Source organism: Ranitomeya imitator, chromosome 5, assembly GCF_032444005.1.
Source record: "Ranitomeya imitator isolate aRanImi1 chromosome 5, aRanImi1.pri, whole genome shotgun sequence".
Classification (NCBI taxonomy): domain Eukaryota; kingdom Metazoa; phylum Chordata; class Amphibia; order Anura; family Dendrobatidae; genus Ranitomeya; species Ranitomeya imitator.
Genome location: NC_091286.1, coordinates 660,259,586 through 660,286,892, shown reverse-complemented (window position 1 = coordinate 660,286,892; position 27,307 = coordinate 660,259,586). Strand labels below are relative to the sequence as shown.

The following is a 27,307-nucleotide window of genomic DNA, read 5'->3' as shown; positions in this document are numbered from 1 at the left end:
GACTTGGGGAGCTGACTTCCCTTTTTCCCTTCCCCTCTCTTTTTTTTTGTAAGTGGTGAAAAAAATCCAAAGTTTGTTTTAAAAAAAAATAAAAAATTGCGCCATTTTCTGTAGCGTCTCCATCTTTTGTGATCTCGGATTGGGTGAGGGCTTATTTTTTGCTTGCTGAGCTGACGTTTTTATTGATACCATTTTGATGCAGATACGTTCTTTTGATCGCTCGTTATTGCATTTTAATGCAAAGTTGCAGCAACCAAAAAAACGTAAACGTAACGTTTTGACTTCTCACTACGCCGGTTACCGATTGGATTAATTTTTTTTATATATTGATAGATCGGGCGATTCTGAAAGCAGCGATACCAAATATGTGTGTTTTTAATTTTCTTTTTATTATTTTATTTTGAATGGAGGGTGATTTAAACTTTTATATTTTTTGTATTTTTTTTATATATTTTTAAAAACATTTTTTATTTACTTTTCACTTGCTTCAATAGTTTCCATGAGAGATTAGAAGCTGCGATCATGCAATCGCTTGTGCTACGTGTTGCAGAAATGCTCACTTGCTATGAGCGCCAACCGCTGGGCTGCTGAATGTCACAGACAGAGATGAATAATAAATATAAATATATTAGTATAACATAGAAGGTTATGCAAACAATCAGCTTAATGATGTAGAAAAACATTGGAAATCCATCATCATGTTCTGAAAAGTTCAACTGAAAATTCAGATTATGTTAGTGCGTCATCTAGTGGCTAAAAGAATGTAATGCAAAATCCACAGAAAATACTAACATCAACGTACAGAATAAAAACATCAGAAAATTCCACAATTTTGGATCCTTTTTTTTTATTTTTTGGGCAAGCACAAAAAATTCCTTTGAGATAAAGTGAATTGACTTTGACTATTTGTACAATTGTATTATTTCTAGTGGTGAGCGAACTTTCTGGGATAAGGTGTTATCTGAGCATGCTCAGGTGCTAACCAAGGACTTCGGCGTGATCGAAAAATATATTCGAGTCCCCGCAGCTGCATGTGTCAAGGTTATTCGACAGCCACAACACATGTAGGGATTGCCTGCTTGATGGACATGGGATGAGACATGGAGCCGCAGGGACCCGAACATAATATTTGAGCACGCCAAAGTCACTCGGTTAGCACTGGAGCATGCCTAGATAACACCTTATCTGAGCACAGTCACTCATCACTAACAAATATGCCTCTATTATGGTCTATTGGGTTATCACATGTCCGTGGTTATAGCAGGACCCAAAGATCCGCACCACAACATGGAGACATGTCTGGTTTTGATTGGTTTGGCCCTTTGAAGAGCATCGACCAGCACTTAGACGCCATCAATGTGTTGGGCGATTTTCATGTTTGTTTACTAAAAGTTTGAGAAAAATCACCGACGTTTAATGGGGTCTCCTGACCCCAGAGTTTTATAAACAAAGGATTCAGACCAGTCGAAAAGGTCAGAGCCGGGAATAGGGGAGTAGTCACTTTTAATAGTTTGTAACCTCCTTCCAGGCCATTTTGGTGAATTTTGGTGATGTCTTCCCCTTAACAATCACAGCGGGGGGTCTCCGGTTGTTTAGTAATTGAGCTTCTCCCTTATATTTTGGTGACCGTCTCTAATGTGGATGCCGCATTGTCCACAGCCTGGATGGCGATGGTGAGCTGGTGGTGCACAAGATCCCACTCATGTTCGACGTCACTTTCAATGGCCGTCTGATAGGCATCTGCCAGGCCTGGGAAGGTGGCCACGGTGGAACTACGGGTGGCCCAGAGAACATGGCTACAGAGGAAAGGAAAGAATAGATACTCTATAACTATCAGGGAAAGTGAGGATTTGTGGTGATAGTGACACATAGACCGTATCAAAGGTCATCAACAACATGTGTCATCTGTCCACAGGATCGGTGATAAACGTATGATCCTTGGGGCCCCAACTGCTAGGACCCTCACCAATTCCAAGACAGACGGCACCATGTACCCCTTTCTGAATCGAGCAGTAATGCACATATGCCATTCACTGTCTATGGGCGCAGCGGTTACATATGCAGAGTACCCCACCCACAGAAGTGAATGGACCGGTATGAATTTGATACGAATCTCCCAAAACAATTTCAGCTGAATTCTTTATAGGGCTGGGAAGGGGTTAAAAAAAAGAATAAAATATACTCACCTGCTTCAAGTCTGCCCACCACCTGTCGCAGTTCACTATGGATCGGCCTTCACTCTTTGGGTCAGTCTAAGGTCCACATTTTACGTTGCTTACTAGGCCCCACGTGGTCACATGGGGTTCAATGAATATCAAGCAAATGCGATTTCCCATGCTGTTACGTGGGACGTGATAGACATCATGTGAGACCTAATCAGTGCTGCAAGATCCAAGCCAATGACTAAGAGTGAAGAATGGTCCAAGACCAATCTGAAACAGCAGAGAACTGGGTGAAGAACTGCTGCAGCAGGACAGGTGAGGGGTGGGCCTAGGACAGGTGAGGGGTGGGCCTAGGACCGGTGAGGGGTGGGCCTAGGAGAGGTGAGGGGTGGGTCTAGGAGAGGTGAGGGGTGGGCCTAGGACAGGTGAGGGGTGGGCCTAGGACCGGTGAGGGGTGGGCCTAGGAGAGGTGAGGGGTGGGTCTAGGAGAGGTGAGGGGTGGGCCTAGGACAGGTGAGGGGTGGGCCTAGGACAGGTGAGGGGTGGGCCTAGGACCGGTGAGGGGTGGGCCTAGGAGAGGTGAGGGGTGGGCCTAGCACCGGTGGGGGTGGGCCTAGGATCGGTGGGGGTGGGCCTAGGACAGGTGAGGGGTGGACCTAGGACAGGTGAGGGGTGGGCCTAGGACAGGTGAGGGGTGGACCTAGGACCGGTGGGGGTGGGCCTAGGACAGGTGAGGGGTGGGCCTAGGACAGGTGAGGGGTGGGCCTAGGACAGGTGAGGGGTGGGCCTAGGACAGGTGAGGGGTGGGCCTAGGACAGGTGAGGGGTGGGCCTAGGACAGGTGAGGGGTGGGCCTAGGACAGGTGAGGGGTGGGCCTAGGACAGGTGAGGGGTGGGCCTAGGACCGGTGGGGGTGGGCCTAGGACAGATGGGGTGTGCACCTAGGGTGGGCCTAGCACAGGTGAGGGCCTACGACTGATTAGAGGTGAGCCTAGGACAGGAGAGGGGAGGGCCTAGGAATGGTGAGGGGAGGGCCTAGGAATGGTGAGGGGAGGGCCTAGGACAGCTGAGGGGAGGACCTAGGAATGGTGAGGGGAGGGCCTAGGAATGGTGAGGAGTGGGCCTAGGACAGGTGAGGGGTGGGCCTAGGACAGGTGAGGGGTGGGCCTAGGACCGGTGGGGGTGGGCCTAGGACAGGTGAGGGGTGGGCCTAGGACAGGTGAGGGGTGGGCCTAGGACCGGTGGGGGTGGGCCTAGGACAGATGGGGTGTGCACCTAGGGTGGGCCTAGCACAGGTGAGGGCCTACGACTGGTTAGAGGTGAGCCTAGGACAGGAGAGGGGAGGGCCTAGGAATGGTGAGGGTAAGGCCTAGGACAGGTGACGGAAGGGCCTAGGAATGGTGAGGGGTGGGCCTAGGACAGGTGAGGGGTGAGCCTAGGACAAGTGAGGGGAGGGCCTAGGACAGGTGAGGGGAGGGCCCAGGACAGGTGAGGGGTGGGCCCAGGACAGGTGAGGGGTGGGCCTAGGACAGGTGAGGGGTGGGCCTAGGAATGGTGAGGGGAGGGCCTAGGAATGGTGAGGGGAGGGCCTAGGACAGCTGAGGGGAGGGCCTAGGAATGGTGAGGGGAGGGCCTAGGACAGGTGAGGGGTGAGCCTAGGAATGGTGAGGGGAGGGCCTAGGAATGGTGAGGGGAGGGCCTAGGACAGGTGAGGGGAGGGCCTAGGACAGGTGAGGGGAGGGTCCAGGACAGGTGAGGGGTGGGCCTAGGACAGGTGAGGGGAGGGCCTAGGAATGGTGAGGGGAGGGCCTAGGACAGCTGAGGGGAGGGCCTAGGAATGGTGAGGGGAGGGCCTAGGACAGGTGAGGGGTGAGCCTAGGAATGGTGAGGGGAGGGCCTAGGAATGGTGAGGGGAGGGCCTAGGACAGGTGAGGGGAGGGTCCAGGACAGGTGAGGGGTGGGCCTAGGACAGGTGAGGGGAGGGCCTAGGAATGGTGAGGGGAGGGCCTAGGAATGGTGAGGGGAGGGCCTAGGAATGGTGAGGAGTGGGCCTAGGACAGGTGAGGGGTGGGCCTAGGACAGGTGAGGGGTGGGCCTAGGACCGGTGGGGGTGGGCCTAGGACAGGTGAGGGGTGGGCCTAGGACCGGTGGGGGTGGGCCTAGGACAGATGGGGTGTGCACCTAGGGTGGGCCTAGCACAGGTGAGGGCCTACGACTGGTTAGAGGTGAGCCTAGGACAGGAGAGGGGAGGGCCTAGGAATGGTGAGGGTAAGGCCTAGGACAGGTGACGGAAGGGCCTAGGAATGGTGAGGGGTGGGCCTAGGACAGGTGAGGGGTGAGCCTAGGACAAGTGAGGGGAGGGCCTAGGACAGGTGAGGGGAGGGCCCAGGACAGGTGAGGGGTGGGCCCAGGACAGGTGAGGGGTGGGCCTAGGACAGGTGAGGGGTGGGCCTAGGAATGGTGAGGGGAGGGCCTAGGAATGGTGAGGGGAGGGCCTAGGACAGCTGAGGGGAGGGCCTAGGAATGGTGAGGGGAGGGCCTAGGACAGGTGAGGGGTGAGCCTAGGAATGGTGAGGGGAGGGCCTAGGAATGGTGAGGGGAGGGCCTAGGACAGGTGAGGGGAGGGGCTAGGACAGGTGAGGGGAGGGTCCAGGACAGGTGAGGGGTGGGCCTAGGACAGGTGAGGGGAGGGCCTAGGAATGGTGAGGGGAGGGCCTAGGACAGCTGAGGGGAGGGCCTAGGAATGGTGAGGGGAGGGCATAGGACAGGTGAGGGGTGAGCCTAGGAATGGTGAGGGGAGGGCCTAGGAATGGTGAGGGGAGGGCCTAGGACAGGTGAGGGGAGGGTCCAGGACAGGTGAGGGGAGGGTCCAGCACAGGTGAGGGCCTACGACTGGTTAGAGGTGAGCCTAGGACAGGAGAGGGGAGGGCCTAGGAATGGTGAGGGGAGGGCCTAGGACAGGTGAGGGGAGGGTCCAGGACAGGTGAGGGGAGGGTCCAGGACAGGTGAGGGGTGGGCCTAGGACAGGTGAGGGGTGGGCCTAGGAATGGTGAGGGGAGGGCCTAGGAATGGTGAGGGGAGGGCCTAGGACAGGTGAGGGGAGGGCCTAGGACAGCTGAGGGGAGGGCCTAGGAATGGTGAGGGGAGGGCCTAGGAATGGTGAGGGGAGGGCCTAGGACAGGAGACGGAAGGGCCTAGGAATGGTGAGGGGTGGGCCTAGGACAGGTGAAGGGTGAGCCTAGGAATGGTGAGGGGAGGGCCTAGGAATGGTGAGGGGAGGGCCTAGGACAGGTGAGGGGTGGGCCTAGGACAGGTGGGGGCGGGCCTAGGACAGGTGAGGGGAGGGCCTAGGACAGGTGAGGGGTGGGCCTAGGACAGGTGAGGTGAGGGGAGGGCCTAGGACAGGTGAGGGGTGGGCCTAGGACCGGTGGGGGTGGGCCTAGGACAGGTGAGGGGTGGGCCTAGGACAGATGGGGTGTGCACCTAGGGTGGGCCTAGCACAGGTGAGGGCCTACGACTGGTTAGAGGTGAGCCTAGGACAGGAGAGGGGAGGGCCTAGGAATGGTGAGGGGAGGGCCTAGGACAGGAGACAGAAGGGCCTAGGAATGGTGAGGGGTGGGCCTAGGACAGGTGAAGGGTGAGCCTAGGAATGGTGAGGGGAGGGCCTAGGACAGGTGAGGGGAGGGCCTAGGACAGGTGAGGGGAGGGCCTAGGACAGGTGAGGGGAGGGCCTAGGAATGGTGAGGGGTGGGCCTAGGACAGGTGAAGGGTGAGCCTAGGAATGGTGAGGGGAGGGCCTAGGACAGGTGAGGGGAGGGCCTAGGACAGGTGAGGGGAGGGCCTAGGACAGGTGAGGGGTGAGCCTAGGAATGGTGAGGGGAGGGGCCTAGGAATGGTGAGGGGAGGGCCTAGGAATGGTGAGGGGAGGGCCTAGGACAGGTGAGGGGAGGGCTTAGGACAGGTGAGGGGAGGGCCTAGGAATGGTGAGGGGAGGGCCTAGGACAGGTGAGGGGAGGGCCCAGGACAGGTGAGGGGTGGGCCTAGGACAGGTGAAGGGAGGGCCTAGGAATGGTGAGGGGAGGGCCTAGGAATGGTGAGGGGAGGGCCTAGGACAGGTGAGGGGCGGGCCTAGGACAGCTGAGGGGAGGGCCTAGGAATGGTGAGGGGAGGGCCTAGGAATGGTGAGGGGAGGGCCTAGGAATGGTGAGGGGAGGGCCTAGGACAGGAGACGGAAAGGCCTAGGAATGGTGAGGGGTGGGCCTAGGACAGGTGAAGGGTGAGCCTAGGAATGGTGAGGGGAGGGCCTAGGAATGGTGAGGGGAGGGCCTAGGACAGGTGAGGGGTGGGCCTAGGACAGGTGGGGGCGGGCCTAGGACAGGTGAGGGGAGGGCCTAGGACAGGTGAGGGGTGGGCCTAGGACAGGTGAGGTGAGGGGAGGGCCTAGGACAGGTGAGGGGTGGGCCTAGGACAGGTGAGGGGAGGGACTAGGAATGGTGAGGGGAGGGTCTAGGAATGGTGAGGGGAGGGCCTAGGACAGGTGAGGGGAGGGCTTAGGACAGGTGAGGGGAGGGCCTAGGAATGGTGAGGGGAGGGTCTAGGACAGGTGAGGGGAGGGCCTAGGACAGGTTAATTTAATTCTGTTTCTTTTATTTTGAACCCCCCATTTGTTATGCTTCGACTCAAAGTCTGTCATGACCCCAAAACATAATTAACGCCTTTTTGAGGCAGATTGAATCTAAACTAAAATTATTCGACCCAAATCAAATCTGCCTGAAACAAATTTTGGGAGAGTAATTCATCTCTAGTGATCACACATGTGCAATATTCACTCGTCATGGGTAGGAACTGGTGGTCACAGGCGATCTTTGTTTCCTATGCTGCAGCGATCACAAGCAGCACAGCCACGTGACCCAACCAATCACTGACCTCAGCAGCTGTGCCTTCATGTAAGGCCATTGATTGGCTGCAGCGGCCATGTGGCTGTGCAGCTTGTGATCGCTGCAGCATAATAACAGAGAGCACAGAAGATCATTGGGGCGCCGCTGATTTAACAGTATGGTTTTTACTTAATCCCTTGAAATCCATTTGTACCTCAAATACAGTTTGTCTGGAAAAGCAAAATTGTTAATGAAGGATCTATCCAAGAGCATCAGCTGGTCGTTTATCATCCGTATCTTCAAAGGTCTGGAAATACAGAGACAGAAAGCAATGAGCTGGACCAAAGGTATAAAAATGTTCATCAACATTCCAGTCCAATAGTCATCCTTAAAGGGCATGGACAGACTATCGGTGTCTGACCCCCGGGACCCCGGCCTAACAGCTGGCAGCTTCCGCATGGTCTCAGCAGCTCATCCACACCCGCAGCTGTGCCCGGTACCGCAGACAATTCAAGGAGATGTGACTGATCTGCAGTACCCGACACAGCCACAGTGTATATAGAGCGCTGCTGCTAAGGTTGGAGGAATCTGAGCTTTTAGTAAGCGGCCTCTTAAGTAGAGAATTTGGTTCACACAACACTTACGTCTTCTCTGAGTCCGATAGCGTCTTAATGACTTCTTCCAAAGAGTCAGCTGCTGCCTTGTATCGATTAATTGCCCATTTTAATGGCTCTGTAAAGACAGACACTTAAGCTCAGTAATATACACAGCCATTCAGAATCCTTCAAGGAGCCATTTGGTTCATGTGAAACAAATAGTGGTGGCCATAACGGAAACGTAATTGGTCATTTTTGACCCACTGTTTAGCCAATCAATGCAGACTCATAGTATAGACGGAACGCTCATCAATAAGACATTCATCACTGATTTATGTACCCCATTACAAATCATTTACCCCTTGAAGATGCAGTGAGGCCATGTGCATACGTTCAGTATTTTTCGCGTTTTTTTCGCTTTTTTTCGCTATAAAAACGTGATAAAAACGGAAAAAAAAACGCTTACATATGCCTCCTATTAATTACAGTGTATTCCGCATTTCTAGTGCAAATGTTGCTTTTTTTCCGCGAAAAAAATCGCATTGCGGAAAAAAAGCAACATGTTCATTAAAAATGCGGAATTGCGGGGATTCTGAACACCTAGGAATGCATTGATCTGCTTACTTTCCGCATGGGGCTGTGCACACCATGCGGGAAGTAAGCAGATTATGTGCGGTTGGTACCCGGGGTGGAGGACAGGAGACTTTCCTCCACGGACTGGGCACCAAATAATTGGTAAAAAAAAAAGAATTAAAATAAAAAATAGTGATATACTCACCCTCGATGTCTTCCCGCCTCTCAGCGGTGCATGCTGCCGCTTCTGTTCCTATAGATGGTCTGTGTGAAGGACCTGCGATGACGTCGCGGTCCTGTGATTGGTCGCGTGACCGCGACATCATCGAAGGTCCTGCACACACACACCATCTATAGGAATGGACGCCGCTGAGATCGGCTGTCTGCAGGGTGAGTATAACCATTTTTTTTATTTTTTTTATTATTTTTAAACATTCTATCTTTTACTATAGATGCGGCATAGGCTGCATCTATAGTAAAAAGTTGGTCACACTTGTCAAACACTATGTTTGACAAGTGTGACCAACCTGTCAGTCAGTTTTCCAAGCGATGCTACAGATCGCTTGGAAAACTTTAGCATTCTGCAAGCTAATTACGCTTGCAAAATGCTAAAAAAAAAAAACGCAAAAAAAAAAACAAAAAAAAAAATTCTGCAAGAAATCCTGACGTGTGCACATACCCTGAACGTTACCAGGTGTATATATACACTGCTCAAAAAATAAAGGAAGCACTAAAATCCCACATCCTAGATATCATTGAATGAAATATTCCTGTTGTAAAGCTTTATTCATTATGTAGTGGAATGTGTTGAGAACAATAAAACCTAGAAATGATCCAACTTCAGTGGAAATGCCTCAAGACAAGGAAATGATGCTCAGTAGTGTGTGTGGCCTCCATGTGCCTGTATGATCTCCCTACAACACCTGGGCATGCTCCTAATGAGGCGGAGGATGGTCTCCTGAGGGATCTCCTCCCAGACCTGGACTAAAACATCTGCCAACTCCTGGACAGTTTGTGGTGCAACGTGCCTTTGGTGGATGGTGCGAGACATGATGCCCCAGATATGTTCAATCGGATTTAGGTCTGGGGAACGGGCGGGCCAGTCCATTGTTTCAATGCCTTCATCTTGCAGGAACTGCTGACACACTCCAGTCATGAGGTCTGGCATTGTCCTGCATTAGGAGGAACCCAAGGCCAACCGCACCAGTATATGTTCTCACAAGGGGTCTGAGGATCTCATCTCGGTACCTAATGACAGTCAGGCTACCTCTGGTGAGCACATGGAGGGCTGTGCGGCCCTCCAAAGAAATACCACCCACACCATTACTGACTCACTGCCAAACCGGTCATGCTGAAGGATGTTGCAGGCAGCAGATTGCTCTCCACGGTGTCTCCAGACTCTGTCACGTCTGTCACATGTGCTCAGTGTGAACCTGCTGTCATCTGTAAAGAGCACAGGGTGGAATCGGTTTCTAACCGTTTGTGCAGACACATGCACATTTGTAGCCTGCTGGAGGCCATTTTGCAGGGCTCTGGCAGTGCTCCTTCTGTTCCTCCTTGCACAAAGGCTGAGGTAGTGGTCCTGCTGCTGGGTTGTTGCCCTCCTATGGCCCTCTCCATGTCTCCTGGTGTACTGGCCAATCTACTGGTAGCGCCTCCAGCCTCTGGACATTATGCTGACAAACACAGCAAACATTCTTGCCACAGCTCACATTGATGTGCCATCCTGGATGAGCTGCACTACCTGAGCCACTTGTGTGGGTTGCAGAGTTCGTCTCATGCTACCACGAGTGTGAAAGCACTACCAACATTCTAAAGTGACCAAAACATCAGCCAGAAAGCATTAGTACTGAGATATGGTCTGTGGCCGCTACCTACAGAACCACTCCTTTATTGAGGATGTCTTGATAATTGCCAATAATTTCCATCTGTTGTCTATTCTATTTGCACAACAGCATGTGAAATTAAATGTCAGACAGTGTTGCTTCCTAAGTGGACAGTTTTGATTTCACAGAAGTTTGATTTACTTGGAGTTGTATATTCTGTTGTTTAAGCGTTCCCTTTATTTTTTTGAGCAGTATATATATTTAGATAGAATATACAGGTATATACCTGTGTGTGTTGTAAGATAGCGCTTACTGCATGTGTTGGGGGACACTTGCTTAGCAATGGGATTAAGACACATGGGCACTTTTTTTTCACAAAACAGTCTATTTGGTTTATTTACACGTCATAAAAAACCGCATAACGTAAAGTCCAGTACATTACATCTACGGAACATCATAAGCACCAACAGTCTGTTCCAATAGCAGATACTTCATAGCATACGGCTTTAATCACTTTTCAGACACTACACCCGCCAGTTCTCCTCTGACTAGTTCCTGGGGGTGCACGTACGCCGTATCAATGTCTCTAGAGACTGCAACTGAATGTCGTGCTGTGTGAATAAACACACCTGACCTCACTTCGACCAGATACCGTGGGAGACCACACAGTTGATAGTAACTGACCCTCATCAGTGCACACAGTCCCCCATACTCTGTGTTACCTTCCAGTAGCTCCTGCTCCACACGCTGACTCCTCGTCAGTCCTCACTCCCGGGGAAACTGCCTTACTGGGATCACCGTCCCGGACCATGCCTTGCTCACCAGGCCACCCAACAGTTCCAGACCCAAGGACGGTAGCTTCCCCAACACAGAAGCAGTCACAGGCTCTGCAGGACCATGGCCTCACCATGTGCTTTTTAGGAATCTGATCCTACTCCTGGGATCTTCCAACACAGGCCACTCAGGTAGGGATCCGGTCTACACACAGGACCTCCCACTACATAGGCCTTCGGGTCCATGGCCTCTCCATGTGCTTTTCAGGAATCCAGTCCTACTCAGAGGACATTCCAACACACAGGCCATCCATTACCTTACACTCTGACTATGTGACCAGACCTCAGTCACATTATACCACACTAGCCACTCCCATAGGTGGGAGGTGTGTGTGGTTAGCCAGACCCGCCCAGCTCTCCAACTCACACTGTAAGCCTCCCTTATTATAAACTACACAAACACTTGTGGGACTACAGGTCCCTGAACAACATTACTGGTGTATAGCGCAGAGAATCTCCTGTGCGACACATACCGGCCATTCACAATGACGTCAGTCACCGTCTCATTATCACAGTTATGCCTGCGACTGCCATGCACTCCCATGGCCTCAATATGCCTCCGTGCGTATTCTGGGAAGAACATACAGAGCCCCCTAGCTGTAACAGGGGTCAATGCCTTACAGTGTTTATAGGTATACTAGATTGTGGCCCGATTCTAACGCATCGGGTATTCTAGAATATGCATGTCCCCGTAGTATATGGACAATGATGATTCCAGAATTCGCGGCAGACTGTGCCCGTCGCTGATTGGTCGAGGCAACCTTTATGACATCATCGTCGCCATGGCAACCATTATGACATCTACGTCGATACTGTGCCCGTTGCTGATTGGTTGAGGCCTGGCGGCCTCGACCAATCAGACGCGGGATGTCTACGTCCTTTATGACATCATCGTCGCTGTGCCCGTCACTGATTGGTCGAGGCCTGGCGGCCTCGACCAATCAGAGGCGCGGGATTTCCAGGACAGACAGACAGACAGACGGAAAAACCCTTAGGCAATTATATATATATAGATACATGTATATTCTATATACAGTGGGTATGGAAAGTATTCAGACCCCTTTCAATTTTTCACTCTGTTTCATTGCAGCCATTTGGTAAATTCAAAAAAGTTCATTTTTTCTCATTAATGTACACTCCTCACCCCATCTTGACTGAAAAAAAACAGAAATGTAGATTTTTTTGCAAATTTATTAAAAAAGAAAATTTGAAATATCACATGGTCATAAGTATTCCGACCCTTCACTCAGTCACTCATATTTAAGTCACATGCGGTCCATTTCCTTGTGTTCCTCCTTGAGATGGTTCTACTCCTTCATTGAAGGCCAGCTGTGTGTAATTAAACTGATAGGACGTGATTTGGAAAGGCGCACACCTGTCTATATAAGACCTCACAGCTCACAGTGCATGGCAGACCAAATAAGAATCATGAGGTCAAAGGAACTGGCCAAGGAGCTCAGAGACAATTGTGGCAAGGCTCAGATCTGGCCAAGGTTACAACAGAATTTCTGCAGTACTCAAGGTTCCTAAGAGCACAGTGGCCTCCATAATCCTTAAATGGAAGAAGTTTGGAACCACCAGAAGTCTTCCTAGACCTGGCCGTCCAGCCAAACTGAGCAATCGTGGGAGCCTTGGTGAGAGAGGTAAAGAAGAACCCCAAGATCACTGTGGCTGAGCTCCAGAGATGCAGTAGGGAGAAGGGAGAAAGTTCACAAAGTCAACTATCACTGCAGCCCTCCACCAGTCGGGCCTTTATGGCAGAGTGGCCCAACAGAAGCCTCTCCTCAGTGCAAGACATATGAAAGCCGCATAGAGTTTGCTAAAAAAACACATGAAGGCCTCTCAGACTATGAGAAATAAGATTCTCTGGTCTGATGATATGAAGATAGACCTTTTTGGTGACAATTCTAAGCAGTATGTGTGGAGAAAACCTGGCACTGCTCATCATCACCTAACAGCTACGGCGAAACAGCCTAACATATGATCACCTAGTGATCCCTTCCACTGCCAACATGGAACCAAATAGAGAATAAGGAAGGCGTAAAATATGTAAAAAAAGTATAAATTTATTAAACGCACATATATAAATGTATACAAACACTAGTAGCACAAAATGTATAGATGTGCCTACAATTATATAACAATACCCTAAAAATAGGGGGAGAGTAAGACAGGCTGTATATTAACAAAGAACCGATAGGGTCCACAATCCATACGGGGTATATACCATCATGGCTAGGAGATAGAATATGTAAATAGATCGAAGCTTTGCCCTGATGCTTTTTCAGAAATGTTAATAATAACACCAGCTACCTAGATTCAAGCAATATGCTATATGTAGTAGCACAACTATGGAATAAACCGGAAAAAGCCATCCACCATAGAATAATAGATGTAATTATATTAATGCCAGTGAGGCCAGCCATGCTGTTGATCAAATTAACAGAGCTATATAGTGCCCAACAGATAACTGTGTGCTCTAATAGTGGTACATATTATAGAGCGCTCATATTACCTGCAGCCATGATGTGCCCCCAGAGAGTGGTCCCGTAGCGCACCTCGACGCACGTTTCACTGCCCCCGCAGTTTCGTCAGGAGGTAATGGGTACCTAATAATCCACCTTTTTATATACTGCTCCTGTCCTAATGTGTCGCACCACCAGCTGTGAGCGGCGCGCCCCCGCCATGATGCGTCGCAGAGAGCGGGGCGGCGCTCAAGGAGCACGTCACACGTGCACGTGAACCGGTCACATGACCGGGTCCGTAGCCATGACGACGTGTCTCCATGTAGAGCAGCCGCCCTTCTCGCCGAGAGGCAGCGCATGCGCGGTGCGCGCACCAGCCTCTAACCTGAAACCTGACTGAAAAATGCGAGTGCCTGCAATGAACATACAGGAGCAATAATGAAACAGTAAAGTCGCATGAAGCTCACTCTTTCTATATGGGTGCCTACACAAGCGGGTCTCAAAAAGGCATTGACACCCAAATCCCCACACTAATTGCTTAATATTCATAGCCCGATCAGCAGTATAGGAAAATATATGCAGCGCCCCAGAGACCTGATCGTTGCAGTAATGTCGCTCTGCCACTAAGGGGAGTGATGGTACGTCTGATGGCACTAAAGAAATTCTCCTGACCAGGTATCACCAGCACACATTACACTTCACACTCCGGCCACAAGGGGGAGCAAAAGGTTTTATTTATTAGGCCACTCCTCACACTGATAAAACTAGGGGTTGGATAGGAAGTTAGACAGAAGCTGACTGGGTTTTGCCCAGGCAACATCCCGTGGCATTGGGTGTTGTGAGGGAGACTTCAGGGGAGTCCCTGTCAGGCGTGGGAACCTGGCAGAGACTTAGCGACAAGAACAGAACGAAACGGAACCGCGCCTGCACTACCTTGCGGCGGACACGAAGCAAAGGATATTGTGGACAGTGAGAAACGAGATCAAGCATAAAGGAGAGCCAGTAGGATTCGTGCCCGGAGAACGGCAACATCCTACTGAGGCGCGTAGCCGGTGGCCGGAACACCGAGGAAGTAACTGACTTTATGCCTTACTTCAAATACCGCAGGACAGTTAATTATAGGTTGGCTGTCTACCTTACATCACCTAAGCAGACATAGGGGGCCACCGTGGAGAGAGGCATCTCTAGGGTCTCAGAATAGCTCCGAGCCTTCCCGTCAAACGGGTGCGTCCTAGCCATAACAAACTTGGGGGACGGAGAATAGAAAGAACGAGAAAGAAATGGAACGAACGAGAACAGCAGTTGTGAGGACTATACCGAATGCTCAGCAGGGAAGCACTACAACACACAGGCGCTAGTGGTAGGCAACGATTTCCACCTGCAAAGGGAACTCTGGATGTGCCTTCGGACCGGCCGGTCTCAGATAGCCCTGTTAACAGTGCTCTGGATTGAGGATCCGTAAGCCTTCAGAAAAGAGGTAAAGAGACTGCAACCCTGTGTCCTCGTTCTTCACTGCACCTCACACCATCGCCACCTACACCACTGGGAAGCCCTGGGGACATACTTCACCTGTGGGAAGGTATACCATCTAGCTGCCATCACATCAACAATACCCAGATAGATTAGCGAAATTAGGATTATTTAGTCTAGAAAAAAGACGACTGAGGGGCGATCTAATAACCATGTATAAGTATATAATGGGACAATACAAATATCTCGCTGAGATCTGTTTATACCAAGGAAGGTGACGGGCACAAGGGGGCATTCTTTGCGTCTGGAGGAGAGAAGGTTTTTCCACCAACATAGAAGAGGATTCTTTACTGTTAGGGCGGTGAGAATCTGGAATTGCTTGCCTGAGGAGGTGGTGATGGCGAACTCAGTCGAGGGGTTCAAGAGAGGCCTGGATGTTTTCCTAGAGCAGAACAATATTGTAACATACAATTATTAGGTTCTGTAGAAGGACGTAGATCTGGGGATTTATTATGATGGAATATAGGCTGAACTGGATGGACAAATGTCTTTTTTCAGCCTTACTAACTATGTTACTATGTTACTATGTTACATCACCCCAGTGGACCCCAAGCAGCGTCGGTCACCCTGACCGAATACCAGAGGTGGCGTCACGAAGTCTTAGCTGACTGTTATCATCTCTTTTATTGGACGCCCCTTAGCAGGGTCACGGACTGGGTCCAGCCACCGTGACAACCCCAGAACTGAGCCAGAGAGGACCGGTACCGAGTAACCCGCGGCCCTGCGTCTGGGGGCGCTCCATATACATATTATCAAAAAACGGCATATTATCAAGAAAGCATATCTAATACGATTACATACATGGACATAATAAAAATATTATCAGATACAGCATTTATAAGTTACAAAATATCCACGTAGCAAGAAATTTCTGCTGGTAAATAGCCATCTTTCTTCAGGCTGCAATCTTTCAGAGGGGATATTACAGGGAATCTGTCTCCAAGTCCCATGTTTGTTCTTAAAAAATATTCCACATCAAACAACACAGTGTCATCAGGTTTTCATGATCGCAATCAAAGATGACGATTCCATTATAGCAACTGGAAAGATGGTGTCATGAGCTATAGCTGCCTTTCTGATGTCTGAAAGGCAGCTATAGCTCATGACACCACAATACTCAAAACCATTCCAAAGCATTTTAGAAGCCATCATGACAGTAACCCTAAATGGCTCAAAGTCAGAGGGATAGATAGGGTGCAGCTTGGCATACGTGGAGGGGATTATAAGAAGGAACTCCTCAAAAGAGAGACTAAGTGGATAGTCTCCCTCAACACAATCACTCCCAAAGGCCTTAATGACTCATTGAGCTTCAAATCCTTTTTGTAGTTGTGCGCGAATTTTACAATATTTTTTTATTGTATGTCTTTTAGTTGTTATCTGTGTTCTGTCTCCGCCATCTAATATTGTTACCCTGATTATCTGTTTGCGTAATTGCAGGTTTCTCAGTATGGATGTTCATATCTTTATTTGTTTTTAGTGCTTTGGCTCCCTCTAGCGGTCAGAGTTATGTTGGCAGTTCAATCTTGTTTTTGTATTATCCATGTCTGATTCTCCTCCTCCTTTGCAATGCATTATGGTAGCTCAGCCTCCATTTCCCTCCATTTTTCCTTTCACTTTCTTCGGTTTGCCTTCAAGGAAAGACGCTTCACTTCATCCCCCTTGCAATTGCATTGCCGGTATGTCTTTATGCTTCCTATAGATATTTCTGCTCTATATTAGCTTAGTTTAACCAGTTGTACTCCTAGTTTAGTCACTAGCTTTCTAAATGTTATGCATAATGTATATCATGTGTATTATGTATCTGTTCTATGCCATGCACTGATTCTATGTATATCATTGTTCACAGTTTCACCGCATCAATATACCACTACGTTTAATAAAGCACAGACTCAACCACAGTCTCCTTATTGGACCCCGGTATAGCGGTTTAGCTGACTGTATAGCTACGTATGAGCCTGCCTCAGCTAGTGAGGACAGAACAATCTGTCTCTTTTATGTAAGTCTTTGTCGTAACCACCTAGCCTCCCTGTGCCTGATGCCATGATGCTTTATATGTATAATATTGCCACTCATACTTAAATTTATATTCATTCCAGTTGCTATAATGGAATCGTCAATATTAGAGATTGTGCAAACGTTCAAATGTTCAAGCCCCTTAATGTGAACCAATAAAAAGTGAAAAAAAATGATATCATGGTAATGATAAAAAAAAAAATACAAAGTTGTAAAGCTTGGAAAAAAAGAAAAAAATTGTATGTGAAGCGGAGCCTACTGGGATCTCGTGTAAACCTGGAGCCAGAACTGGCTTTTATCAGACCAGAGAAGAAATCCAAAAATGTTTCATAGCTGGTCCTGCCTGAGTGAGTACGTCCGAGATCAGAGGCGCAGACACTTGAATGAAAACTGTAGTATTATATTTATACTGTTACCTAGAGAGATGTTATGTTTGCTGAGATTGGTCTGGAAAGTTTCTGCTTGCTTATAAAACCCATCCAACGTTTCGCCATAATCTCTGGCCCCCAGGGGCAGGATGAGACTGTCTGCTAAGCGCAGCAGTACATTTCCGGCCGTGCGTGCCACCGTCTGATGGCTGGTAAATCCTACAGGTATAACAAAAAAAACACATAGATGGCGAATGAATAAGTTATGGAGTCGTGATCGCGCGTATAGAGTAACGATCCATTCCCACGGTGACGCGGGATGAGCAGTTGGACCAATGCTGATCAAACATAGCTAAAGTCATCTTTTTATTAAAACTTTAGATTCATTCATTATTAATCTTATACTAATATCGTGCGTGGTCGGGTATATAAAAATAAATAAATATATAAATAAATAATAAAAAAATATATATATATAAAATAAAACACTGATTTAATGGACCCTTTTGCTCTCGGTCGCACGCCACTGCTCAGGTCTCTTCACCGGTCTCCGTTTTCTCTTCCGGTATGTGTTGACACTTGATAACTGCAGCCAATCAGTAGCCACTGCTTCTTCAGGGCTGCAGTCAATCAGTGGGAGATAATAAGCGATCATGTGATGTCACCGACACGAAGAGGAAGTGAGGAGAATGGCGGGAGACACGGGAAGCGATGCACAATATCCTTTTTTTTTTTCCTTTTGAAGGGGTGGAGGGAGTTCACATCACCTATACAGAGTTACTAGAAGACCACCCCTTTGAATTGATGAGAACAAACATTCGATATATGAATGGCCCTAGAAATCCATAAGAGCTATTATTTGTTAAAGGTGTTTGTAGATATCTGTGGCATATCTACAAGATGTCTCCTTTTAGCAACAAAATCCCTGGAGTGCCCCTATTGTTCTTACATCTGTGCCTGTGGGTAGGAAGTCAGAGGGCTGACCTAAAGAAGTAAGAGCCCACTACTCCAGCTATCTATACCTCCATGTATATAGCCACTTTACCTGGGTCTATATATTTAGAAGCATAATCGAAAGTGTCAAACGCTGTGTGGTAGGCAGGATATATGCGAGCCGATGTCACCCTCTGTAAGGTTCAAAAGAATAAACAAAAAATTAGAGTGCTTGCAAATTACCTCCAACAATTCACAGTATTATAGTAGTTATATTCTTGTACATAGGGGCAGTATTATAGTAGTTATATTCTTGTACATAGGAGCAGTATTATAGCAGTTATATTCTTGTACATAGGGGCAGTATTATAGTAGTTATATTCTTGTACATAGGGGCAGTATTATAGTAGTTATATTCTTGTACATAGGAGCAGTATTATAGTAGTTATATTCTTGTACATAGGAGCAGTATTATAGCAGTTATATTCTTGTACATAGGGGCAGTATTATAGTAGTTATATTCTTGTACATAGGGGCAGTATTATAGTAGTTATAGTCTTGTACATAGGAGCAGTATGATAGTAGTTATATTCTTGCACATAGGGGCAGTATTATAGCAGTTATATTCTTGTACATAGGGGCAGTATTACAGTAGTTATATTCTTGTACATAGGAGCAGTATTATAGCAGTTATATTCTTGTACATAGGGGCAGTATTATAGTAGTTATATTCTTGTACATAGGAGCAGTATTATAGCAGTTATATTCTTGTACATAGGGGCAGTATTATAGTAGTTATATTCTTGTACATAGGAGCAGTATTATAGCAGTTATATTCTTGTACATAGGGGCAGTATTACAGTAGTTATATTCTTGTACATAGGAGCAGTATTATAGCAGTTATATTCTTGTACATAGGGGCAGTATTATAGTAGTTATATTCTTGTACATAGGAGCAGTATTATAGCAGTTATATTCTTGTACATAGGGGCAGTATTATAGTAGTTATATTCTTGTACATAGGGGCAGTATTATAGTAGTTATATTCTTGTACATAGGAGCAGTATTATAGTAGTTATATTCTTGTACATAGGGGCAGTATTATAGTAGTTATATTCTTGTACATAGGGGCAGTATTATAGTAGTTATATTCTTGTACATAGGAGCAGTATTATAGCAGTTATATTCTTGTACATAGGGGCAGTATTATAGTAGTTATATTCTTGTACATAGGGGCAGTATTATAGTAGTTATATTCTTGTACATAGGAGCAGTATTATAGCAGTTATATTCTTGTACATAGGGGCAGTATTATAGTAGTTATATTCTTGTACATAGCAGTATTATAGCAGTTATATTCTTGTACATAGGGGCAGCATTATAGTAGTTATATTCTTGTACATAGGGGACAGTATTATAGTAGTTATATTCCTGTACATAGGGGACAGTATTATAGTAGTTATATTCTTGTACATAGGGGCAGTATTATAGTAGTTATATTCTTGTACATAGGGGACAGTATTATAGTAGTTATATTCTTGTGCATAGGAGCAGTATTATAGTAGTTATATTCTTGTACATAGGGGCAGTATTATAGCAGCATCAATAGTAAATACATATAATGTTAAAAACAATAATTTAAAAAAATCATTATATTCTCACCCTCCGGCGTCCGTGGCAGCCTTTCCCGCTTCTCGCGACGCTCCGGTCCCAAGAATGCATTGCGGCAACGACCCATGATGACGTAGCGGTCTTGCGAGACCGCTACATCATCACGGGTTATTGCCGCAAGGCATTACTGGGAACGGAGCGTCACGAGGAGCATCGCTAAAGGCCTCGGCTGGATCCGGGGCCACCGGAAGGTGAGTATATAACTATTTTTTATTTTAATTCTTTTTTTTAACAGGGATATGGTGCCCACATTGCTATATACTACATGGGCTGTGTTATATATTACGTGTGCTGTGTTATATACTGCGTGGGCTATGCTATATACTACGTAGCTCTGCAATATACTACGTAGCTGTGCTATATACTACGTGGCTGTGTTATATATTGCGTGGGCTGTGTTATATACTACGTGTCTGTGCTTATACTAAGTGGCTGTGCTATATACTGCGTGGTTGTGCAACATACTACGTGGCTGTGCTATATACTACGTAGCTGTGTTATATATTGTGTGGGCTGTGCTATATACTACGTGCCTGTGCTATATACTACGTGGCTGTGCTATATACTACGTGGCTGCTATATACTACTACAGTCATGGCCAAAAGTATTGACACCCCTGCAATTCTGTCAGATAATACTCAGTTTCTTCCTGAAAATGAATGCAAACACTGTTATGATCTGGTGGTTTAGGAACAACATGAGACAAGCTCTGAAGGAGGTGGTATCTGTACTGACCGCAAACCCTGAACCTAGCAGCGCAACTAAAAATAGCCGTGGGGGGTACCTGACGCCCCCTAGACCCCTCGGCACAGCCTAAGATCTAACTTCCCCTAAAGATGGTCAGGTGTGGATGATAAATCTGCTTCCCAGAGCTTCCAGGTAACAGAAATAATCCATACTGACAAGCTGGACAAATATAGAATGCACAGAACAATAAGTCCACAACATGTGGACTGAAATGAGCAAAGCCAGAACTTATCTTTGCAGAACTGGTCAGGAAACCAGGAGAATCCAAGCAGAGATGTGAATCCAGCCAGGAAACATTGACAAGTGGCTCAGGCTGAAGAAAGAGCCAGACTTAAATAGCGGAGCAGAAGAGACGATAAGTGGAGGCAGCTGATGACAGCTAACTCCAAGGAGCAGCCATACCACTAGAAACCACAAGAGGGAGCCCAAGAGCGGAATTCACAACAGTACCCCCCCCTTGAGGAGGGGTCACCGAACCCTCACCAGAGCCCCCAGGCCGATCAGGACGAGCCAAGTGAAAAGCACGAACCAAATCGGTAGCATGGACATCAGAGGCAACAACCCAAGAATTATCCTCCTGGCAATAACCCTTCCACTTGACAAGATACTGAAGCATCCGCCTTGAAAAACGAGAATCCAAAATCTTCTCAACCTCATATTCCAACTTTCCCTCAACCAACACCGGGGCAGGAGGGTCAACCGAGGGAACAACGGGCACCACATATCTCCGCAACAAAGATCTATGGAAAACATCATGAATGGCAAAAGAGGCAGGAAGAGCCAAACGAAAAGACACCGGATTAATAATTTCAGAAATTTTATAAGGACCAATAAACCGAGGCTTAAACTTAGGAGAAGAAACCTTCATAGGAACATGACGAGAAGACAACCAAACCAAATCCCCCACACGAAGCCGGGGACCAACACGCCGACGGCGGTTAGCAAACCGTTGAGCCCTTTCCTGAGACAACGTCAAATTGTCCACCACATGAGTCCAAATCTGCTGCAGCCTGTCCACCACAGAATTAACACCAGGAAAATCAGAAGGCTCAACCTGCCCAGAAGAAAAACGAGGATGAAAACCAAAATTACAAAAGAAAGGTGAAACCAAAGTAGCCGAACTAGCCCGATTATTAAGGGCAAACTCGGCCAACGGCAAGAAAGACACCCAATCATCCTGATCAGCAGACACAAAGCATCTCAAATAGGTCTCCAAGGTCTGATTAGTTCGCTCAGTTTGGCCATTAGTCTGAGGATGAAACGCCGAAGAAAAAGATAAGTCAATGCCCATCCTAGCACAAAAGGCCCGCCAAAATCTAGAGACAAACTGAGAACCTCTGTCAGACACAATATTCTCCGGAATGCCATGCAAACGAACCACATGCTGAAAAAACAATGGAACCAGATCTGAGGAGGAAGGCAACTTAGGCAAAGGTACCAGATGGACCATTTTAGAGAACCGGTCACAAACAACCCAGATAACAGACATCTTCTGGGAAACAGGAAGATCCGAAATAAAATCCTTGGAAATATGCGTCCAGGGCCTCTCAGGGACCGGCAAAGGCAAAAGCAACCCACTAGCGCGGGAACAGCAAGGCTTGGCCCGGGCGCAAGTCCCACAGGACTGCACAAAAGCACGCACATCGCGAGACAAGGAAGGCCACCAAAAGGACCTAGCAACCAAATCTCTGGTACCAAAAATCCCAGGATGACCAGCCAACACTGAACAATGAACCTCAGAAATTACCTTACTTGTCCATCTATCAGGAACAAACAGCTTCCCCACTGGACAGCGGTCAGGCCTATCAGCCTGAAATTCCTGAAGCACCCGCCGCAAATCAGGGGAGGTAGCAGAAAGAATCACCCACTCCTTAAGAATGCCAACCGGCTCCAGGACTCCTAGAGAGGGCATCAGCCTTAACATTTTTAGTACCAGGAATGTACGAGACCACAAAATTAAAGCGGGAGAAAAACAGGGACCATCGAGCCTGTCTAGGATTCAGCCGTTTGGCAGACTCGAGGTAAATCAGATTCTTATGATCGGTCAGGACCACAATACGGTGCTTGGCCCCCTCAAGCCAATGTCGCCACTCCTCAAATGCCCACTTCATAGCCAACAACTCCCGATTGCCGACATCATAATTGCGTTCCGCAGGCGAAAACTCCCGAGAAAAGAAGGCACACGGTTTCATCAAGGAACCATCAGAATTCCTCTGAGACAAAACGGCTCCTGCCCCAATCTCAGACGCGTCAACCTCAACCTGAAATGGAAGAGAAACATCCGGCTGACGCAACACAGGGGCAGAAGTAAATCGGCGTTTAAGTTCCTGAAAGGCAGAAACAGCCGCAGAGGACCAATTCGTCACATCAGCGCCTTTCTTCGTCAAATCAGTAAGGGGCTTAACCACACTGGAAAAGTTGGCAATGAAACTGTGATAGAAATTAGCAAAGCCCAAAAATTTTTGAAGACCCTTCACAGATGTGGGTTGGATCCAGTCATGAATAGCTTGGACCTTAACAGGATCCATTTCTATAGACGAGGGAGAAAAAATAAAACCCCAAAAAGAGACCTTCTGAACTCCGAATAGGCACTTAGACCCCTTCACAAATAAAGCATTATCACGAAGGATCTGGAACACCATCCTGACCTGCTTCACATGAGACTCCCAATCATTGGAAAAAATCAAAATATCATCCAAATATACGACCATGAATTTGTCAAGATAATTGCGGAAAATATCATGCATGAAAGACTGGAACACAGATGGAGCATTAGAGAGCCCAAATGGCATCACAAGGTATTCAAAATGGCCTTCGGGCGTATTAAATGCAGTTTTCCATTTGTCACCCTGTTTAATATGAACAAGATTATATGCCCCTCGGAGGTCAATCTTAGTAAACCAACTAGCCCCCTTAATCTGAGCAAACAAATCAGTAAGCAAAGGCAAGGGGTATTGGAATTTGACCGTGATCTTATTAAGAAGACGATAATCAATACAGGGTCTCAAGGAACCATCCTTCTTAGCAACAAAAAAGAAACCCGCTCCCAATGGTGACGAAGAGGGCCGAATATGCCCTTTCTCCAAAGATTCCTTAACATAGCTCTGCATGGCGGCATGCTCTGGCACAGACAGATTGAAAAGTCGGCCCTTAGGGAACGTACAACCAGGAATCAAGTTAATAGCACAATCACAGTCCCTATGTGGAGGAAGGGAACTGGACTTGGGCTCATCAAATACATCCTGGAAATCCAACAAAAACTCAGGGACCTCAGAAGAGGGGGAAGAGGAAATTGACATCAAAGGAACGTCACTATGTACTCCTCGACAACCCCAACTAGTCACAGACATAGTTTTCCAATCCAGCACCGGATTATGTTCCTGTAACCATGGAAATCCCAGTACCACAACATCATGCAGGTTATGCAACACCAGAAAACGGCAATCTTCCTGATGTGCAGGAGCCATGTACATAGTCATCTGTGTCCAGTACTGAGGTTTATCCTTGGCAAAGGGTGTAGCATCAATGCCCCTCAAAGGAATAGGGCTCTGCAAAGGCTGCAAGGAAAAACCACAGCGCCTGGCGAATTCTAAGTCCATTAAGTTCAGGGCAGCACCTGAATCCACAAATGCCATGACAGAAAAGGACGACAATGAGCAAATCAGGGTCACAGATAAGAGAAATTTATGCTGTATAGTACTAATGGTAACAGACCTAGCGACTCTCTTAGTACGCTTAGGGCAATCAGAGATAACATGAGCCGAATCACCACAGTAAAAACACAGCCTATTCTGACGTCTGAATTCCTGCCATTCTATTCTAGTCAAAATCCTATCACATTGCATAAGTTCAGGACTATGCTCAGAGGATACTGCCATATGGTGCACAGCTTTGCGCTCGCGCAGACGCCGATCAATCTGAATGGCTAGAGACATAGATTCGCTCAAACCGGCAGGAGTAGGAAAGCCCACCATAACATCTTTAAGGGTTTCAGAAAGACCTTTTCTGAAAATAGCAGCCAGAGCCTCTTCATTCCATTTAGTGAGCACAGACCATTTTCTAAATTTCTGGCAGTATAACTCTGCCTCTTCCTGACCTTGACACAAGGCCAACAGGGTTTTTTCTGCATGATCCACAGAATTAGGTTCGTCATACAATAATCCGAGCGCTTGAAAAAATGCATCTACATTAAATAATGCCGGATCCCCTGTTTCAAGAGAAAAAGCCCAGTCTTGAGGGTCACCATGCAGCAAGGATATGATGATTTTCACCCGCTGAATGGGATCACCAGAAGAACGGGGTTTCAAAGCAAAAAACAATTTGCAGTTATTTTTAAAGTTCAAAAACTTGGATCTGTCCCCAAAAAACAAATCTGGAGTAGGAATTCTGGGCTCTAAAGCCGGAGTCTGGACAACATAGTCCTGGATACTCTGTAGTTTTGCAGCAAGTTGATCCACATGAGAAAACAAACCCTGAACATCCATGCCAAAACATATATACTGAACCACCCAGATATCAAGAGGAAAAAAAAAAGACAAACCAAAGCACAGGAAAAAAATGGTTCAGAACTTTCTTTTCCTTCTTCTGAGATATATTTAATTCATTTTCGGCCACTTGTACTGTTATGATCTGGTGGTTTAGGAACAACATGAGACAAGCTCTGAAGGAGGTGGTATCTGTACTGACCGCAAACCCTGAACCTAGCAGCGCAACTAAAAATAGCCGTGGGGGGTACCTGACGCTCCCTAGACCCATCGGCACAGCCTAAGATCTAACTTCCCCTAAAGATGGAAACAGGAAACCTATCTTGCCTCAGAGAAAATCCCCAAAGGAAAGATAACCCCCCACAAATATTGACGGTGAGAGGAGGGGAAAATAACATACGCAGGAATGAAATCAGATTTTAGCATAGGAGGCCAGTCTAGCTTGATAGATAGGACAGGAAAGGATACTGTGCGGTCAGTATAAAAACTACAAAACAATCCACACAGAGTTTACAAAATCTCCACACCTGACTAAAGGTGTGGAGGGTAAATCTGCTTCCCAGAGCTTCCAGCTAACAGAAATAATCCATACTGACAAGCTGGACAAATATAGAATGCACAGAACAATAAGTCCACAACATGTGGACTGAAATGAGCAAAGCCAGAACTTATCTTTGCAGAACTGGTCAGGAAACCAGGAGAATCCAAGCAGAGATGTGAATCCAGCCAGGAAACATTGACAAGTGGCACAGGCTGAAGAAAGAGCCAGACTTAAATAGCGGAGCAGAAGAGACGATAAGTTGAGGCAGCTGATGACAGCTAACTCCAAGGAGCAGCCATACCACTAGAAACCACAAGAGGGAGCCCAAGAGCAGAACTCACAAAAGTGCCACTTACAACCACCGGAGGGAGCCCAAGAGCGGAATTCACAACAAAACACAAATTATTTGGTATTATTATCTTGATTTAATTTGTCTTAAATGAAAAAATACAAAAAGAATTGTCCTAAAGCCAAATTGGATATAATTCCACACCAAACATAAAAAAGGGGGTGGACAAAAGTATTGGCACTGTTCGAAAAATCATGTGATGGTTCTCTAATTTGTGTAATTAACAGCACCTGTAACTTACCTGTGGCACCTAACAGGTGTTGGCAATAACTAAATCACACTTGCAGCCAGTTGACATGGATTAAAGTTGACTCAACCTCTGTCCTGTGTCCTTTTGTGTACCACATTGAGCATGGAGAAAAGAAAGAAGACCAAAGAACTGTCTGAGGACTTGAGAAACCAAATTGTGAGGAAGCATGAGCAATCTCAAGGCTACAAGTCCATCTCCAAAGACCTGAATGTTCCTGTGTCTACCGTGCGCAGTGTCATGTCATCAAGAAGTTTAAAGCCCATGGCACTGTGGCTAACCTCCCTAGATGTAGACAGAAAAGAAAAATTGACAAGAGATTTCAACGCAAGATTGTGCGGATGTTGGATAAAGAACCTCGACTAACATCCAAACAAGTTCAAGCTGCCCTGCAGTCCGAGAGTACAACAGAGTCAACCCGTACTATCCTCCGGCGTCTGAATGAAAAGGGACTGTATGGTAGGAGACCCAGGAAGACCCCACTTCTTACCCCGAGACATAAAAAAGCCAGGCTGGAGTATGCCAAAACTTACCTAAAAAAGCCTAAAACGTTTTCGAAGAATGTTCTCTGGTCAGATGAGACAAAAGTAGAGCTTTTTGGGCAAAGGCATCAACATACAGTATACAGGAGAAAAAAAGAGGCATTCAAAGAAAAGAACACGGTCCCTACAGTCGAACATGGCGGAGGTTCCCTGATGTTTTGGGGTTGCTTTGCTGCCTCTGGCACTGGACTGCTTGACCGTGTGCATGGCATTATGAAGTCTGAAGACTACCAACAAATTTTGCAGCATAATTTAGGGCCCAGTGTGAGAAAGCTGGGTCTCCCTCAGAGGTCATGGGTCTTCCACCAGGACAATGACCCAAAACACACTTCAAAAAGCACTAGAAAATGGTTTGAGAGAAAGCACTGGAGACTTCTAAGGTGGCCAGCAATGAGTCCAGACCTGAATCCCATAGAACACCTGTGGAGAGATCTAAAAATGGCAGTTTGGAGAAGGCACCCTTCAAATATCAGGGACCTGGAGCAGTTTGCCAAAGAAGAATGGTCTAAAATTCCAGCAGAGCATTGTAAGAAACTCATTGATGGTTACCG

The 27,307-nt window shown here is 47.3% G+C and overlaps 1 protein-coding gene across 2 annotated transcripts in view; it reads right to left on the bottom strand.

Moving 5' to 3' along the window:
- Positions 1 to 456: 456 nt before the first annotated feature.
- The window catches only part of LOC138638703 (aminopeptidase NAALADL1-like), a 56,527-nt gene continuing 29,676 nt past the window's right edge, over positions 457 to 27,307 (bottom strand). The window contains exons 15-20 of one of the 2 annotated variants that reach the window (XR_011312534.1): positions 18,288 to 18,369; positions 17,291 to 17,461; positions 7,683 to 7,770; positions 7,253 to 7,345; positions 1,181 to 1,796; positions 857 to 961 (exon numbers count right to left, since the gene is read on the bottom strand). Coding sequence is in view for 1 of the 2 variants with exons in the window: in XM_069728215.1 (XP_069584316.1) it covers positions 1,613 to 1,796; positions 7,253 to 7,345; positions 7,683 to 7,770; positions 17,291 to 17,461; positions 18,288 to 18,369 (618 nt within the window). In the remaining variant the exon portion in view is untranslated. Of the gene's footprint in view, positions 1,797 to 7,252; positions 7,346 to 7,682; positions 7,771 to 17,290; positions 17,462 to 18,287; positions 18,370 to 27,307 lie in introns of both variants that reach the window. The other variant, XM_069728215.1, reaches the window with a different exon arrangement.